General features: G+C 40.6%; 1 protein-coding gene across 1 annotated transcript in view; it reads right to left on the minus strand.

The window, feature by feature from the left end:
• Positions 1-18,115, minus strand: part of pear1 (platelet endothelial aggregation receptor 1) — a 60,371-nt gene that overhangs the window by 28,614 nt on the left and 13,642 nt on the right. The window contains exons 2-4 of the mRNA XM_031748610.2: positions 6,716-6,826; positions 5,998-6,099; positions 5,803-5,903 (exon numbers count right to left, since the gene is read on the minus strand). Coding sequence (XP_031604470.1) covers positions 5,803-5,903; positions 5,998-6,099; positions 6,716-6,826 — 314 coding nt within the window. The remainder of the gene's footprint in view (positions 1-5,802; positions 5,904-5,997; positions 6,100-6,715; positions 6,827-18,115) is intronic.

Consider the following 18,115-nt stretch of genomic DNA (forward strand, 5'->3'; position numbering starts at 1 on the left):
CTGCCTTCTAAAGAATAGCCTTCAAACTTTCCATGTTTGATAAAGCATATAGTTAGTGCTGGATATAATGACCCTAGACCATCCCATAGTTATGGTGCCATCCATTCAGCCATGCCCAGTGACTTCTGATTCTCCTTCTTCTTCTCCACTTACCTATTTCATTCCCCATGTGTTTAGATTACTACTACTGGATATCATCAGATTTTGTCTTCTGCCAACCGTGTGTGTTTTGTCCTGTCTCTTTATGTCAACCAGTGGTGGCAGATGCCTGCCCCTCCCTGAGCCTGGTTCTGCTGGAAGCCTCTTCCTGTTGAGAGGGAGTTCTTCTTTCCCACAGTGGCCAAGTGTTGCTCTGTGAAACTGTCTGATTGTTGAGGTTTTCTTTCTAATCCTGTAGGAGCTTTACCTTACAATATGCAGCACCTTGAGGTGACCATTGTTGTGAACTGACTTTATATGAATAAAACTGAACTGAACTGAAGGTTTGGGGTTTATTTTGAAAATTATTGACCTATAAGTTACCTTCCAACTTAACCTTTCAAACCATTGCAAAACAACTGATCCTAAGAAAACCTAAAAAAATATCTTTCTTTATGGTACAGACTGAAGCCATTCACATGCAAACAGCCATTTATTTAATTAATAGTCTGATATGTTGCTTTTTTCAGTCATTCTGGTATCACTGCAAAATCCCTTCACGTCAGCTCAGCTGGCTTACTTTGATGTAGCACAGAAGTATCCTTGGTTTATCAGTGCACTCCATCCCTCGTTATGCTTGGTTTCACTAAACCGAGATGGTGTTGATCGAAATGATCAACTCAAAGCTTCAAAACAAGAGTCCATTAACCAGTGGATGATGTTGCATTACCTATGTCCATCTTTTATATACAGTCCAGACTAAAAGAATAATTTACTGCTAGGTTAGTTAAGCTTTGTACCTAAAGGAGACCACATATTTAACTCAATTTGTTTCTGCAAACTCATACTGGCTGCAGTAGCAAACATAGTGTTTTCTCTTCATACGCTGGAACAGGCAGCGGGAGATGTGTCTTGGGAGATTATGAAATCACTCCAAAGATATGAGGGTAGTTTGTCCAGCATGGCCTCGTAAATAAAAACATACCCATGACTCAAGAGTGAGATGGCCGGCCAACAGCAGACTACAGGACACGGTGATGAGTTATTGGTTTAAAAGTTAGACTTGATGCGCTGCGATGAGTCTGGTTTACAGAGACATTGCAGTGATATGTTGGTGAATAACACGTCATCGTAATCAGTGGCAGCAATAAGCTTTTTCCTGGCTTTGAAAGAAGAACAAACTCACTTTCACTCAAATCAAGTTTGACTCAGAGTCACTGTCTGCCACTGAAAACTCAGACTGCAAGAAACAAGATGAAGAAAAGAAAACAATTAATCTGCAGATTATTTTCTGGAATCACTGTGTAAAAGTCTGCGAAATCTCTTTAAAGTAAAACAAATAAAAAATAACGGAAGACTTTCCAGGAGCCGTGAATACATCTTCAGAGGTCTTCTTCTGTGCAGTTCCAAAGATATTCAGTTTGCAATGATAGAAAACAGAAGTGCAACAAATCATCACAAAAAATGACAAATTTATTTTCTACTGCTTGGCTCATTGATTGATTAATCCTTGCAGCTAAGCTTTTGCCCATTTTCATTTTTGTAAGATTCCAGAGTTACTAATTATGCTTCATGTCGGCATGATTTTGTTCTTTCAAAATGTTTTTTTTAATCATTAAACGCCATGAAATAGATTTCAAAGCAACAAATTCGAGTTGTTTATACAATCAAAATCTATTCAACTGTATTATTTCCCTGTAAATGAATTCCACCCATCGTAAGCGGCGCACGAGCTGCCAGCTCGACAGCTGGGCTCAACCATGCAATTGAAAGCTCCAGTGTTAAGATGCCATTCAGACTGTCAAGGAGCTTCCTTGTAAAAAGAGTCTCTCAGCTGTGCGCAAGCCAACATCATAAACGGCTCTGCTGTTAATTAAGTGAATTCAAACATGCATTTATGACTGGAGACTACAAATCTCTTTAATTTTTTCGTTACAAAAGCGTTTTCTCTGCTGACAGCAACGTGCTGCGAGTGCACATGTTTTTCTTTCAATTCAAACTCAATAAACAGTAATTTTACTGATTACTTTTTCCCCTTTAATTGAAGGCGTGCGGATACTGGGGGAGGGAAACTTGGGGATCTAACATGTCATCAAACGAACAAGGTAAACATAATTATAGGTAATTATATATATTTAGAAAAAAACACTACATTGTACAGAAACTGGGTTCAGAGTTATAGATGACACGTCGATGGGGGATATTTCAATTACAAAGCTCAAAACACACTCATCTGGTTCCGTTCTGGCCTTTCTCGAGTCAGTCATGAAAATCAGAGGCTTGTGCTAAAGGTTGCACACAACAGGCAACCGTAAACGCATATTATCTCCGCTGGGCGACAAGCATCCGTCTACAAAATGTCAGTTTTTCAAGCACAAAGCACGCGAGCCTTCTTATTATCATACTTTACTCCTAAGATCATCCAGCGATGTATGGGAAGGTCTGTGAAGCTACAGTAGAACTTCTTCAAACCATGCAGGCTCATGTGCGGTTTTGCGTTATTTATATCTGTCGCTGCTGTTTGTAAGCAATAACAGAGTGTCAGTGCGGTGCTGACAGCTGCAACAGTTTCAACCTATGCGACTACACTGATCGGCCACATTATTTAAACCAGCCAAGAAGAGAGTAGCAGCCATGTGGAGAGAGACACAACGTGGGCAAGCTCCCGATTAAACCTGCGTCATGTTTCAGGCGAGTGACTGAAGCAAATAACAAAGGGACTGAAGAAACTGTTGACTGTGGTAAATACACTACAGAGCGTCACCTTTGCAATATCAGTTGGTCACTAACTAACCATCAAAGTGATGCACAATGGGTGAACTGCTTTGCAGATCAGGGTTTATATGCATGTATTTACTGCTTTCTTGCAAATATTAACCCTTTGCATTAGAATACTTCTTAATAAACAAGTACTATAATCTTATGTAATAATTACTCATGTTTTAAATTCAATGTGTTTCATGCCTTAATTCCATTATATCAGTATGTCCAGAGAGCTGACATACTGATATAATACTGATGCCTTTTGCCAGAGTCTGGACCAATAGAAACATGTCCTTGTAGGATGATAGTTGGGTCTCTTCATCAGTGGTAATACAATCAAATAAATGAATAAATAAATAAATACATTTGCCCAAAATGCAGACTTTAACAAATTTTTCATTTTGTTACATAAGTACAATGGAAAATGTTACATTTAATGGAATCTGGTCAAATTAAATTGACTTGATTTGTATACATTCAAATCATATTTTCCTTAATGATTAATTACTTGATTTAATATATTTCAGTTTCATTTCACTCACATTTATTGCTTTGTGTCCATGAGGGCAAAGAATCATTGTTTTCAGTGTATCATGAACAACTTTTATATTATTAAAAATGCCTTTTTATATAAACTGACAAACTCAGGCTCCCCATGTTTGTATGAAAAAACAGAGCCGATAACTTCAAACTTTCACCTGCAGAGTCTTATTTCCACAACTGGGGTTAATATTGTGTATGTCTCCCTTGTACCAACAAAACCACTCTGACCCTTCAGGGCATGGATGGTGGATTTCAGAGTCCCGTGGCTTGCAATGTGAAGCCGCAGAAAATGGGGTTTGTACCAGTTTATTCCTTGGATGCTCAGTCAGACAGGGATCTTGAGAGGCTGGAGGCAGATTATGCATATTGGGATCTTTCGCATGTTCCTCAAGCTGGTTCTGAGCATTTTACATTACTGTTGAGCAAACTGTCCTGGTGGGAGAGGCTGCTGTGGGTGATGATTTTGGGTGATTTTGCAATTCAAATTATGATGGCATTTAAAACAGCACCAAATACCTCCACGTATATTTAAGTTGGGGTCAATTAGATGTACAGCAATTATAAGAGCAACATCATTATACAGTACCTGAGGCACAAATCAAATCAATGTGGATGAAAGTTTGTAATTTTAATTAAAATAAAGCTGTAAAATGGATTGCTAAAATTGCTTTACTACTCTATAATCTAATTTTTTAAATGAATTTATTATACTCATTTCCAGTGTCATATTTTTACTGTCTGACTTTGATGAAGAATCTTTGTATGATTCAGTATTTAATGGGTTTCGGAGCAGCCCGTCAGTTCATCCTCTACCTGAAACAAGCTGTTTTAGCTCCTCTTACTTTAAGGCCACCCTCACTAGAGTAGAAAAAAATTAATATATAGGATATAGAATAGTTGCTTATTTAACAAATGAGCTTACATACTTTATTTTTGCATCATGATACATGAAAACAAGCTGACCAAATGCTGAATTCATTCAAATGATGATATTGATATGAAGCATGCTTTGCTTTGAGCTGCAGAGGCAGCAGTGCCACACGTCTGAACTCAACAGAAGCTTAAATATTATAACAAAAGTTCCTAAAATGATGTGAAATCTTGGAATGAAAACACATCAAATATATTTTTCTGAAAAATTCCAGCAATTACTGCCAGCGGGATGAGAAACTCCAGTGGGTAGTGAACCTACAATTTTGGTTATTCGTGTGCCACGTGCTGCTCATACTGACGATGCACACTGCATGGAAAAAGAGGAAATAAAAGCTTTCTTTGAGTAATGTCAGTAAGTTACTGGGTGCACAAATGTAGCACGGTATTGCTCGCAAACTAATCAGTGTGTTGGTACTGATTGACTTGATGTTTTTTTTGTCTATGCCAGTGTCAGAATGCGTTTCCTTTTGTATTCTTCATTTCAGTGCCTTAACATTAGCATTTTGGCTGCTTCCGTGTCAGCTTTTTTTAAAGACAAAATTTGACATATTTGGATGAGAGGGCAGTGCTCAGCAGCATCCATCACCTGTACAGATGCAATGCACAGACACTTATCTTCTCCCTGAGAAACCTGCTGGACAGGCTGTGCCTCACAATAAGCTGCACAAGAAGCTGTGTGCCTTCAGATAATTCTGTTAATGTCTCATCCTCGATAGATTCAATGACTTGAACCTGAAGATGAGGCCTTGCAGGGTGCCGGCTAAAGCTTGAGTTATACAACCAATAATAGAGTTATTATGGCGGGGGTTGGGAGAGGGGAGATGCTGTTTTTAACACCAGCTGTACACAGCTGTACAAAGGGAATCCCCTTTTAAGTCAAAGGGAATTGGGCTGTTTTTCAAACCAGTCACAAGTGGCCGTAAGAGGAATTGCAGTTTTTCCTGGAGAGCTGTCTGGTGAGGTTCTCTGCACAGCGTTCGCTGTATTCCTGTTTTTTAAATAGAATTGCAATAGAATACATTCAATAGAAATATCTAATAAATGTCTGTCTATGACACAGCCTTCTATTTTTATCAGTCTGTTATGAGACACTAATTAGAAGATAACTGTGCCCGTGCATCGCGCCTGTTCCACTTATAAATGTAACCTGCTGCACTTAGCTAATAACTTTAAACTTCACTGTCTCGTTAAGTGAAACCAGTGAGTAGGATCACTGTGGCTGTTCATCTTTAGTATAAGGAAAAATGTAACAGTGTAATCATTACTCACATTTATGTTGTTTCATTCTTGTAGCGAGAACTTTAATGTCGGCTTTGGTCCTTGCTAAAAGTTCTCCAGACCGATTTGTCTCACCTTTCGTGCTGTCTCTCTTAGTAACATGACACTGATGCACGAGTAGCAGTAAAGGTTTCCACAGCTACTTACGGACACATTTGCCTCGACTCTCATAGTAGCCTGGACAGCACTGGTATCTCTTGCGGTAATCAGTCTTCACCGCCTGCCTGTAGGCTGTTTTGTAGGTGATCCTGAAAGAATAACATAGGGCACACATTATGTTTTGACTCTCCCCTGGCAGGAAGAGGAAGTCAGGAAGGAAATGAGTCATTCTGCTTCCGCTACCTGTGGCGCATGCATTTATAGGAAGTCCGTGGATCCGAGCAGGGCTCCTCTCCCACTTGGTCATAAGGATGCAAGTAGGACTCCTTTACTGAGGTGGTGAAGCTGTAAGGCAGAACAGCAGAAACAGTGTAAACAGTACTCCCACTCACAGGAGATTTTTTATGAGCTGCAGCGCTGTTCGTCATCATCATCGGTCCTGTCTGAATTATCTAAACAGCTATTAGATGCACTTTTTCACAGAGTCTGTGAGAAAGATGGAATTGACAGAATTGAAGCACACACCCTGGGTGTAGATGACATCAACAACACTCGATGCCATTGTAAACTTCTGCCATACTGTGGCCTCAGTTTAGTAAAGGCATGTCATGTATCTGTTTTACAGTAAATTGTCTGACTGAACTCTGTTTTCTTGCATTTGATTGGTCTGTTAGTCACCCAAATAGTTTTATCCTAGTCACAAATTACTAAAGCAATAAAAGTGAATGCTGAAATTTAATTAGAAAGTTGACTTTGAGCCTCCACAGAGGAGGTACCATAAATAACACCAATGTTCTTTTTATTTGGCTGTTTTTGTGTCCTAATGTCTCGTCTGACCACTTTAACTTTTTAAATTCAGTAAATTGCATTTTTTCATATATGCAATGTATGAGAAAATATGACGATTACATTGTATCACAACAGTGACAGCTGGTTTTTTTGTGTGTTTAAGCAGCCTCACCTCTCCCACGTGCTGCACACATTGGAGTCTCTTGGGTCCAGGGAGCAGCTCAGTCCAATCAGGATGCTAAAAAGCAGCAGGACGGCAGAGCTCTGCAGGGTCGGCATGGTCCTGAAGGGAAGGAGAAGCAGAGACTTTTACAGTGGACTGTATAAACCTCAGCAGGTCACAGGAGCAAAACGCATCCCTGTTGTTTTTACAGAACAGACTGCAGTAACATACAAAGTATATGTGACTGGCTGACGGAGGGAGCAACAGTGACAAATCTGAGCTTTAAAACTCTTCTGTTCAATCACACTGTGGAAAATATTCTACAGCTGGAGTTTTACACTCGTTGTTTTGTTTTTGCTTTGCTATTATTAACACTTCACAGCTTGGAGGATGGAAAGATTTATTGAAAAACTGGTTTGGGGCACCCACAAATTCCAGTTAAATAAAAGTAAAAGACTTCATTAAAGCTCAGCAGAGGTGAGGCAAAGTGCCAGACTTGAGCGTAACGCTGCCCGCTGAGCTCCACGCCGTCTCAGCCGAGAGCATAAAACACAGGCGTCGGGAGACACCGTGACAGCAGACGCGATGGCTGGGTAGGGTTAGAGCATTAGGAGGAAAGAAAATGAGACAGAAAGAGGGATCACAGTCAAGAAATGTGACTCCTAACTTCATCCTGACCCCTATCAATCAGTGCTGCTGCGAAGCCTCCACGCTCCTGTGTCCCCTTCCACACTCCAGCAGCATCTGGATCCGATCAGAGAATCAGCCCGAGAGAGCGCGCCTCGGCTCGGGGGACCCTGTCAGGCTCTCAAGGAGCCAAAGGGAGACGATTTTTCCCCTAAAAATATCCTGAACACAAGTTCAGAAGGCTGGTTGTGTGAGCTTTCTGGTGAAAGCATCGTGGGAATATAGCGAAACAAGGACATCGTGTTGCCATCGGATCACTCAGTCCAGTCCTCACTGTTTTCTCAACAATCCCCCCTCTGGCAGGATTTTGGTCACAGCTTCTCATATCAGCTGCATGTGACCGTTGGGAGCGCTCTGATATGTTGAGACGGTGACAATTCAACCCCAGACCGAGAGTATTTTCAGTTAAGCAGCTCGTGTGGAAACATTTCAAAACTCTGACGAGTGGAAAGAAGTTTCTTTCTTAAGATTCTTAGTGGACAAAATCTCTTCACTGTCTTTTGTGATTAGACCTCACTTACAGTCATCAAAGCTGTGAAAGTGAATCCATGTTCTCCAAGAACACGGCTGTATCCATACATGCACATTTCATAATCCACTCAGGCCTCTCTGCAACCTTAAACCTGAGAACTTGGAGGCGGTCCACACAGCAAGCACAGAGCGTGACGTTCCTTTTCATGCATGTTGCAGTATGTTTTCCACATCCTCAGTCCTGTTCTGGATTGCTCACACTGTTCTTGCTATCACTCTCAGGAGTTGTATATAGTCTGCAAAACCCCTTAAAATCCTGAGGGAGTCGTGCATCTTTGTTTAAAGTTTCATGACAAGAAGCTGAACTTGGTGAATAGCTGTAGCATGACCACCAGTGACTTTGGCAGAGTGGATGTCTACTAATCAAGTCATTTTTCCTATGGGAACCATGAATTCCCTCCAGAATTTTATGAACATTGTGTCACATCAAAATTTGTTTTTAAGAGCTGTCACATGAAGTGCGTCACACCACTCTGAAAATATCACCCCTTCACCCCTTGGCATAAGAATAAAAAAAGACCCAAAAAAAGGGGGCTGTGGGCCTATTTCTTTCCCAAAAGTTTTCACAGCACCATCACCATCACCTTTAACACCTGCTGCAGCATCTCTCTGTGGTTTATGCATCTCTATGCTCCTGCACTGAGTCCTCATTTAAATGCAAATAGCTACCTTAACAAAAAATATACTGTAGATGTCCACTGTCCAACCACAATCACACCTTAACAACTTCAAGGCCAGAGCAGACAGCCGTGGGCTCAGAGACTCAAAGACACTTAGGAGAGCATTAAAATACAACAACACCATGACCACAGTGACATCTTAAAAACTATGGCTTTTCTTTCTTCTAGAAGTTCTAGAAGTTGTCAGCTCTAATACACATGGAACAATAAACAGAGCACAGCACTGCTGTATCCACTGTACCACAAGGACGCCTCTGAAAAGTGGCAGCAGGTTGTGCTTTAATAACAGCTGCAAACTGGTCCTGGTACTGGGAAATGAGTATCAACTTTCAACCCAGATTGGATTTTTAATGGATATTTTAACACGTTGTCACATGAAAAGATCTGTAATCGTAATTTAAGGAACTAAAACGTTGGTCAAGGTTTATAATGTAAACTGTAAGTCAGTGGAAAAAATCTGATTTGCAGATTCGACCTTGGCGGCTGGCAGTAGTTTCTATCCTGTCTTCTGTATGTCGCCTATTTGTGGTGGAGAAAAACATTTTGCTGACTTTTCATGTGCATGTTTGCATTTTAAGTCACTGCTTTGGAAATTTTGGGAAGTTTCCTGAAATGAAAAAAATATTTCCCTCCAGCTTGATGAATAATACATGCCTCTATGCTGCCAAGGTCAGCTGTTCATTTCCCGTCAGAGCCACCTCAGATATGTTTACCAAATTGTTCTATATGCAAACGTATAGAAAAATAAAGACCAGGAAAAAAGATAATGTGACGTGTTTATAGAAGCGCTTCAGCATAAACATCTCAGCTCCTTTCCATAAAGTCCAGTCACTGGTTATCTCTGCTGGAGATTTGGCACGGTGACGACTGCAGCACAAATCTTCTGCTTCTGATAAACTGCCTTTTACTGCTCTCCTACCCACTGTCAGGAGTTAATTCACTTACTGGCACAACAGGCAACGCCTAAGAAATGTGTGCCACAAAAACAGGATTTTATAAGAACAGGCATATGGCTTTTATTAAGAGCAGTCATCAGCTTCCCAAGCCACTTCATTGGACTGGGGGTAAATATTTTTCATTACCTTCTTTTCATTTTAATTGTGCTTCATTAGAGAAAAGCTTCAAACCGCATGGGAATTCTTAAACAGTGAGAAAGAGCGCGTAATGAGCGCAGATGGGGCTGTTTGGAAGTCGCTCGCTGTTTGCGTTGCATGTTGAAGTTACCTACAGAGGAAAGGTGGAGCAGGGAGACGCCTAGAGCTCCAGGTGGTAGTATCATCATCTGGAAGTCTTCAGGGAGGCAACCCTGCTTGTTTTTAGTGAAACAAAGAAGGGCAGGTACTTTTAGAGAAAGCACCTCCACTCGACCAGTGGACAGACTGATTCTTCTTCTCTCCTCCTCCTCCTCACAGAATGACCTTCTACTCCATTACATTCAGCCGTGAGCAACCATTATTTTCCTTGAGCTTTTTCCAGACTGCAGTCCTGAACCTTTTCACTTGGACAAGTTTGGCTGCAGCACAAAAGCGTGCATTATGTATCATAAACCTTTTTCCACTCCTATTTGATGCATTGGGCTAACAGCTAGCTGGCAGTAATATGTACACACCTCTACAGTTCAAATCCACTGGACACATAATGTAAAATCTGGACCAGAATCAGTAAAAAACCCACAATAGTAGCGACTGCGCCAACATATTTTTGGTTGTGTTTGTGATGAAAAAAGCAGACAATCTTACTGAGCGTAGGGAAACTTTCATGTGGCTCTATAAACCAATAGAAAATAAGCAAAGTGCCATACACGAGCGTACGCTCACACACACACACACACACACACACACACACACACACACACACACACACACACACACACACACACACACACTGCTTCAAACGCCGATCGTGTGTTCTCATGTTCTGGAGACATTACACATCAAATGAGTCCCATAAGCTGAAGTATTTTTAGAATCTGAGGATATTTTGCTAATTCACGCAGCCTCTCTTCACTCACACTGTCAACAGCGTCCCGCTCGTGCACACACGCGTTGCACCGACTGCAGAATGCTGTGAGAAGTCCAACCGATGCTTCTTCCACCACTGCACAGGGGCTTCAGAGAAAACAGAGCCCAAATGAAAACAGATGCACTGCTTTTATATTAATCTCACCAGACATTTGTACTCATGTTATTACCATATTCAGTTTCAATCACAGGCCCTTCAGGATCTGTAAGTGCTGACAACCCTAAAATAATTTTCATTTGACTTCATGCAACAAAGCCATTTTATTAACAGATAATATTCCCATCAGACTGACAAGATAATAAAGAGTAATGACAGTGAACGCACCCACAGGGCTAGCACTGGAGGGGACACACTAAGCGGGGTTTGTGAGTAACCCTTTTTTCATTGTTCTGGTGACATTTATGAAGCAATTTACACCTTTTTACAGCAATTATTAGTGAAAATGTTGCAAAATTTAGGACCCAGTTCAGCATGTACTGGACTATAACCCGGTGAGGTTCTCATGCATTCTGTGTGGTTTAGAAATGAGCTTATTTTACTCTTTTTTGGGTTTGACTGGACTGTGAAATCAGTCTACTTTTGTGTCTTCTGTTGTTTAAACCCCTAAAGTACGCAAAACTGTAAAAACCTAGTCACACCTAGTCACATCAATAACATATATTTATCAATTTTAATTTATCAGCTCCTGAATGTAAAAGTGAAACTGCCCTATTTAGGTTGTTTAAGGTAAGATTAAAAAAAACAAAGTGGAACTACCAGAAAATCAGAATGTTTTAGATTAAAGTCATAAATTTATGAGAGCAAACAAAAATTAAAGAGAAAAAACTTACAAATCTACAAGAAAATGACTATTTTACAAGAAATCAGCTCATGATTTTAGGACATAACACATCATTTGGGAGCTTTTTTTGTAAATGTGTGAGCAAATTTTTTTCAGCTTGTGTTTCAGCAAGATTTCGACTGTTTATTAAAAACGTTTTCCTCTTTTAATAAAAGAAGACGTATTGCTAAAGAAGCAAACATGTGATCCTGCGTGCTCAGCATTGCATGTCTGTCAGTAATGTTATTGTGTAGCCTCTGGATGAAACGCATGTATGTGAACTATTCTGTTTGTTACGCAGGTAAAAGAAGGTAAAGCTGTTTTCATGTGGATATCGTTAATGTTGCAGCTAAAGGTGACCACAGAAGAACACATTTTACATGCACTTATTCACATGACTGCTATCAGCTGTCTAATTTTAAAACATAACTACAACTTGCCTGAATGACCTTTACAGGAAGACGGTCTCAGTGAGTCTATCTCAGGATTAATGACGGCGCTCGGTCTTAATGACTCTGGATTTCAGCAAATAAGGGAGTGAATCATCTTCTAAATGAGTTCCTGCACCACTGTAAGAGCAACAGGCAGCGGTGCTAATATTAATGCTAGGTTTAATACTAGACTCTAGTGACATCTGAAACAAAGCACATGACACTGATTTCCATCTAACCACAGATTTCTGTCTCTGCATTAGTTTCTCCACAGCTGCAGAGCTGACTGAGGAAGAAAATATTAGTCAGGCACTGGAAGGGAAAGTCAAAGAGGAAAGGAAAAGCAAATTAAAAAATAAAAATAAGAAAAGCTGATGATATAACTCATTGGCCGCAGCAAAGAGAGCAGAGAGAGACAATGCTGCCAAATACAAGCTGTCGGGGTGCTGTGATGTCAGATTCAGACAGAGAATCTACAAAATATGCCTCCATATGTCAAGACTTTTTCTATTTTTTAAAGCTGTGTCTGGGTTCTGCTGGTTTTCCAGACTTCAAAATCAATAGCATAAAAACTAGCATGACTCTATTCTGAACAATATTTTAAAGCTCTTGAAAAAAGTCCACGAGGCTACAAAAGGAAAGCAGCACGGTGAAATACTGTAGGCTGTCTTCCTGACTTTCCCTCCAGAGTCATGAATCCTGCAGGTGGGATGCATTTTTGTGTGGCAGAGTCGCATGAATCAAACTGCAGGTAATTTATGTCTTGCTTCATGCTACCCAGGTACAAAGTAAGTAATATCAAAAGCAGATCCCCACCACAGTTTAATGTTCGATTTAAAACTGTTCACAATAAGATCACTAATAAAACCGGCTCATCTGACGATGCTGGAAAAAGAACCAGAGCAGAAAGCTTATATCCTCTGGAGACTTTTTTAATAGAAAACAAAACTCTAACTAGATGTTGCTGTATAATACCAAAAAAGATGCATTTAATTAAGAAAGTTTTGGAAAACATTATTATTAATTTTATTTTAGAAATTAAATCTAAAACTTGGAAGCCTATTTAAGTAAAGGCAGGTGTTTTTTATTACTTTTTTCTGAAATGATTTCTGTAACATTGTCATCACAGTAGAAATACAGAAGTAGAAAAATAATGAATTATCTGAGTGTTTTCTGAGTGTTTCTAATCTTTTGGATAACTGATTGCAGCTCTAATGAGACAGTAAGTCCCTGCAGTGGTGGACAGCTTGAAAGTAAGCACGGCGCAGCTGATGCATCTACATACAGCTGAAGTTTAGGGAGTGATTTAATCAACCAGTGGTTCCCAAAGGGAGGGATAAGGAGTGGTTAAACTCCATTATAATGCCATTAGAACAATGAGAGAGCAGAAATGAACAGTCATTAGTGCTGTATCAGACTTTCTTCCCCAGCTCTTTGTCTGCTCACACAGAAAGAACCAAAAGTCAAAATCTTCACAAATTGCGCTCATAGAGAAAAATTCTTACTTACGGGAGCCTGTGGCTAAATGCAAGCCCTTTAAAGGCCCCTGACATTAAAAAGTCAATTTTTGAGAATTATAAACTGGCCAAACCTCCAGCAAAAGACAAAGAGACGAAGACCAAAAGCATAAAAATCAAGTCAAATGTTTCTTGGCAACATGTTGATCGCACTGCTCATGATTAAAGGGCTGCTGTGTGCCATTACACTTAAAAGTTGGCCAATAAAGTTGCGGTGTGTATCGCAGTCTTAAGGAGGTTTAAATGATCGCCCTCTGATTGTGATCATCGCGGGTATCACAAAATACCCTCTGCAGGAGACGAAAGCTGCAGCGCTGCAAATTTACAGTTCAGCTCCTGCAATAACAAATGTATGAAAACTGCTGGAGGGCTGAAACTGACAGAAACCTCGATGTGACACACCGACCGCAGCCACAGCCCCCTCTCCCCCAGCTCCCAATCCCACCCTCACATTACACCAGAGTTACTGTAAACTGAATATAAAACCCATAATCCCTTGCATCTGGGTTATCGTCTTGGCGCGCAGGATTGCTTCGACCGCGACGAGCCTGGCACACACTCTGCAGTTGCTGCCATGCCTCATGTTGGGTGGGTGTTGGTGTAGGGGGGGAGGGTGGAGACCCTTAAAAATCCACAGTGCCCCACCCAAAAATGTAGTGTCAGAAGAACAGCTTAAAAACACACCCACAGATTTTGCGGTAGTTGTCAGTACTGCCACATTATTAATGTTATGCAACGCCTACATCAACACATTTCACTCTGGTTACTGTAAAGCCTCGGTATACGGTAAAAGTCGGTACCCTGCCACAAAAGCAGAACCCCCACACTGGAAAAAAAAAGTGCTTAAGTGGAAAACTCTTGGCAGCTCAAATGCAGCTGACGGATCTCGGGGGAGTTGCATGACAAAAGGATGATCTAGTGAGGGAGAGTGGAGGGTTGAGGCCTTGCAGAAATCTTGGGAAGTCTGAATTTTGCTGATTGAGCTCTAGGCTGTTTGCTATCTGCGAGATTGATGCAACCGGGTGGAGAGTTCCTGAACTGTAGAAGTTGCACACCTTTGCAAAGTCTGTTTCTTTTGTCTGCTTTTCTCAGGCAGTTAAATTGTCTTCATTTGACCCCGTACTCTGCAACTCAATCTTATAATTATGTCAGCAGATCTTAAACCTCAGTTTTGCTAGAGTTTCCAGTAATAACATGGGAATAAATAATTTGAATCCTCCTCTGCAAAAGACTTCTTCTTACCAACAGGCCCTTTGAATGCAACGGCAGATGCCCAGCGCCGTCTGCCAATCTGTCCTCGGGTTCGAGTCCCTTTAAAGCTCTCTTAATTAGGGGAGCTGCTGGAAAATATAAAGTAATCATGTCAGCCCTGTGTCATCTGTGTGCCAACATCAGGCCAGTTTTCATTTGGCAGCCTCGGGCTTGTGGTCTGGGGTAATTTATTTAACTGAGAAAAGCAGGACTCACTATGTACCCCCTCCTCTTGGCCCCCTGTTATATTCATTCAGGTTTAGATTCCCAGAGCTGAGGTTAATTGTGTCTCTTGAACATTACTTTACTTTCTTTCACTGCTTTTCCTTCAAGAGAAACTCTACACAGAAGCAAAACATCAAACTTCTGAAATGCAGCTCTTTGATAAACTGCAGGTTTATTGTTAAATTACAGTAACGTTACAGCAGCTGGATTTGTGAGTAAGTTTACAGTGTCTGTCATAGTGCTGTACTCTACACAGGCGTTACAATACTGCCAGCTCCTTGGTGGCCAATAGAATAGAATAATCTCCATGACCAGTTTATTATCATGAAGGAAAACTTTATTTCTGCGCACATCTACTCATTGACAGAAAGCATTTGTATCAGCTCCCCTACAGACTCGTGGTCTCTGCTATATTTGTTGTGTTTCTTCGTGTTCTTGGTTTCATGTTTGGTGCAGACCTTCATGTCTGCATGTAAGTCTTTTGGTTATTCTTTAGTTTGAAAGTTTTCTCGTGCCTTGTTTTGGTTTTACATCCTATTATTGCTGCCGTCCTCATGAATTTCATCTGTTTGTGTATGTTCCTACGCGTATCTCATCTCCAATCATGCCTACATATACATACATATAGTTTTGTGTTTCCCGTTGTCCTCATCAGATTGTCTGTTGCTCTCTGTGTGTCTATTATTAGTTCACTGAGCTCCTTGTCAGACTCCTGTTCTGTTTCGCCTTCTGGACTTTGGGTATCTTGGATTTTTAATTGCCAAAAAAGGCTTGTTTTTTTGTTGCCTACTACTCGTCAAAATCTGAACTCCTATATCACTTTAACATCTTTCTAAGCCAGACAAACATGGAAAACTCCATCACACAAACACAGACATTTAGATTTAAACATAAATAACATAACCATTAATAAAAACCTCCACAATTATAATGAAATCTAAGGTTTGTAATCTCAAAGCTTGGATACAAAAGACACAAACGTTTAAGCTATTTATGTGTTATAAAGCAGAAACAGATTTAAGACTCGATAGGATTAAATGGATATAATGTGACAACCACACCTTTTCCCTTTATTCCCTCAGAATAAACTAGTTTTTAGATGCTATCTGTGAGTGTTTGTGTGTGTTTTTGTTGGACAGCCACTTCATGAGCGAGCTCAGGAGGTGGTGCAGTTGTTGTCACAGCCTCTGTCACCACGCTGACAGAGAACAGAGTCAGTGGATAACAGAGGTTGGTGTGATAAGGTCACTATAGTGCTGCTTTTGTTTTGGCCCACTTGTCGAGCACATCAACACAAGTTCACACAGAGTTGGAGGCCAGACTTCTACCAGCAAACAGCAGCAACTGCAACAACACTGAAAGAACCTGAACTGATCGTGTTTTCTTTATTTTGAAAGCAAATTTAAAGCGTAAAAGTCACAAGCAAGAGTCACCCTTTTTTTTTTAAGTGAAACATTTTGTGGAGCCAGCAGTCCACAGCAGGCTCCTTCCCCTGCAGGCTTTGATAATGTCATCTGGCTTCATCCTTTTGTCATCTGAGGTAAATACAAGTCATACATGAAGTGATTGGTTGGTCATTTAGGTAATGATGTTCTCATTGTGAAAAAAATCCTGCTGGACCCAAACAAATACCAGACTCGTTTTGGTGATTCAGAATTTTCAACTGGAACGATTCCTAAACTTGGATTTCACACTCTGAAAGTCGTAGCAGCCCCACCAACCCTGAGGTAACAATGTAAGATGGTGCTAGCAAACGTAAGCATGAGTAAAACTGTAAAACTTTCATCTGTCCTGCCACTGTTGTGTATGTGGAACTAACTAAATAAGCCATACACAGAGCGCTGACCAGGTTCTATCCATGAAAGTCCTGCAGCGGTGTTCTTAAGCATGAAACAAATAAGTATTTTGCTGTATTGCTGCTGAAACATGAACGGCTACCTTGCTGAGAACCAAAACAAATCCCGTTTTCGTTCACTTTTCCAACTTTCCTATTAGAATACATTTACTCAGGAGTTATGTCACCTAGATGATGACACCGGATTTGATCTGAAGCATATCTGGGATCTGACAACAGTCATTTTTGCTGGTGTGGGTCTTGCATTTCTACTATCACAGTATAAGCCCTATTAGACTGTTTACTTTGTGCAGATGTCTGCCATCTGATGTGGTTTATGCTGAAACTCTGTTTCGGGTTTTTTGTGATGGGCTGGGCTTTTTGCCAGTTGAAATCCTTTCGCTCTCCCTGCTGCATTGCTCCAACACGTTTGAGGCTCGTGCACTCGTACACAGAGCCACAGTGCAAACTGCCGCCTGGTCCGCCACACTCCAGACCAAAACCGCAGGCAGGATGACTGTGGTTTCATTGGTCAGAGAAGTCAGAGAGGTCGACAAAGACAAACTAAAACAGTGTGACAAATACCCCGACTCACCTCTGTGGACCAAAATAAATACAAACACAGACTCGAACACCTTGGATTGAAGTCATGTCTGGCCTGTGTTTAAAACAAGAGTCTTATGCAAACTTTAGTGAGTGAAAATGGTGGAAAACCCAAAATGGAGGCCTTAGCTGAGGTTTCTGGGGGACATGACCATACAGCGCTGTAATTATATGTCCTCTAATGCTCTGTGGATCACGCTGGAGCAAAGTCCTTGTAAAAAAAAACACAAACTGTGACCAAAAAACATAGCTTTGCATTGTAAATGGGCACAGTAAGAACGGAGAAAAGCCTCAACATTACAAGGCTGCTCGTAAGAAAAACGAACACGAGAAGCTTTGGAAAAGTCACTTGTTTTATGTGGGAAAATATGATGTTTGTTGCATAAGAAATCAGCATCCATGGGGAGGATTTCATACGTATTCAAACACGAGTCTCTGACCTTTGACATACAGCTGTTTGTGACTGTGTTTGTCAAAAGGCCAACTCTCGCTTTTTTTAGTCAAAGGGAAAATAAGTTGGATTCAGCAACATGACAAGTTTTGTGTCACTTCTTCCTTTTGTTCCACGCTACCGTTCTACATAAAATTAAAAATCTCTGTACTATAAAAAGTACTCACTGAGATGTGGGAGCAACAAAGACGAGTGTTCTGGTTGGATTGTTTAAACTACCTTAAAACCCTTAAAATTAGAAAATATAGAAAGTAATTTCATTGGCACAATTCGTTTTCCCCACCAAATAAATTAGGAGAGGATGACTTTGGACTGACTGTGAACCATCCCTGTAACCACAGAGTCTTGAACTAAATC

The sequence above is a fragment of the Oreochromis aureus genome, linkage group 11 (assembly GCF_013358895.1).
Source record: "Oreochromis aureus strain Israel breed Guangdong linkage group 11, ZZ_aureus, whole genome shotgun sequence".
In the NCBI taxonomy this organism is placed as follows: domain Eukaryota; kingdom Metazoa; phylum Chordata; class Actinopteri; order Cichliformes; family Cichlidae; genus Oreochromis; species Oreochromis aureus.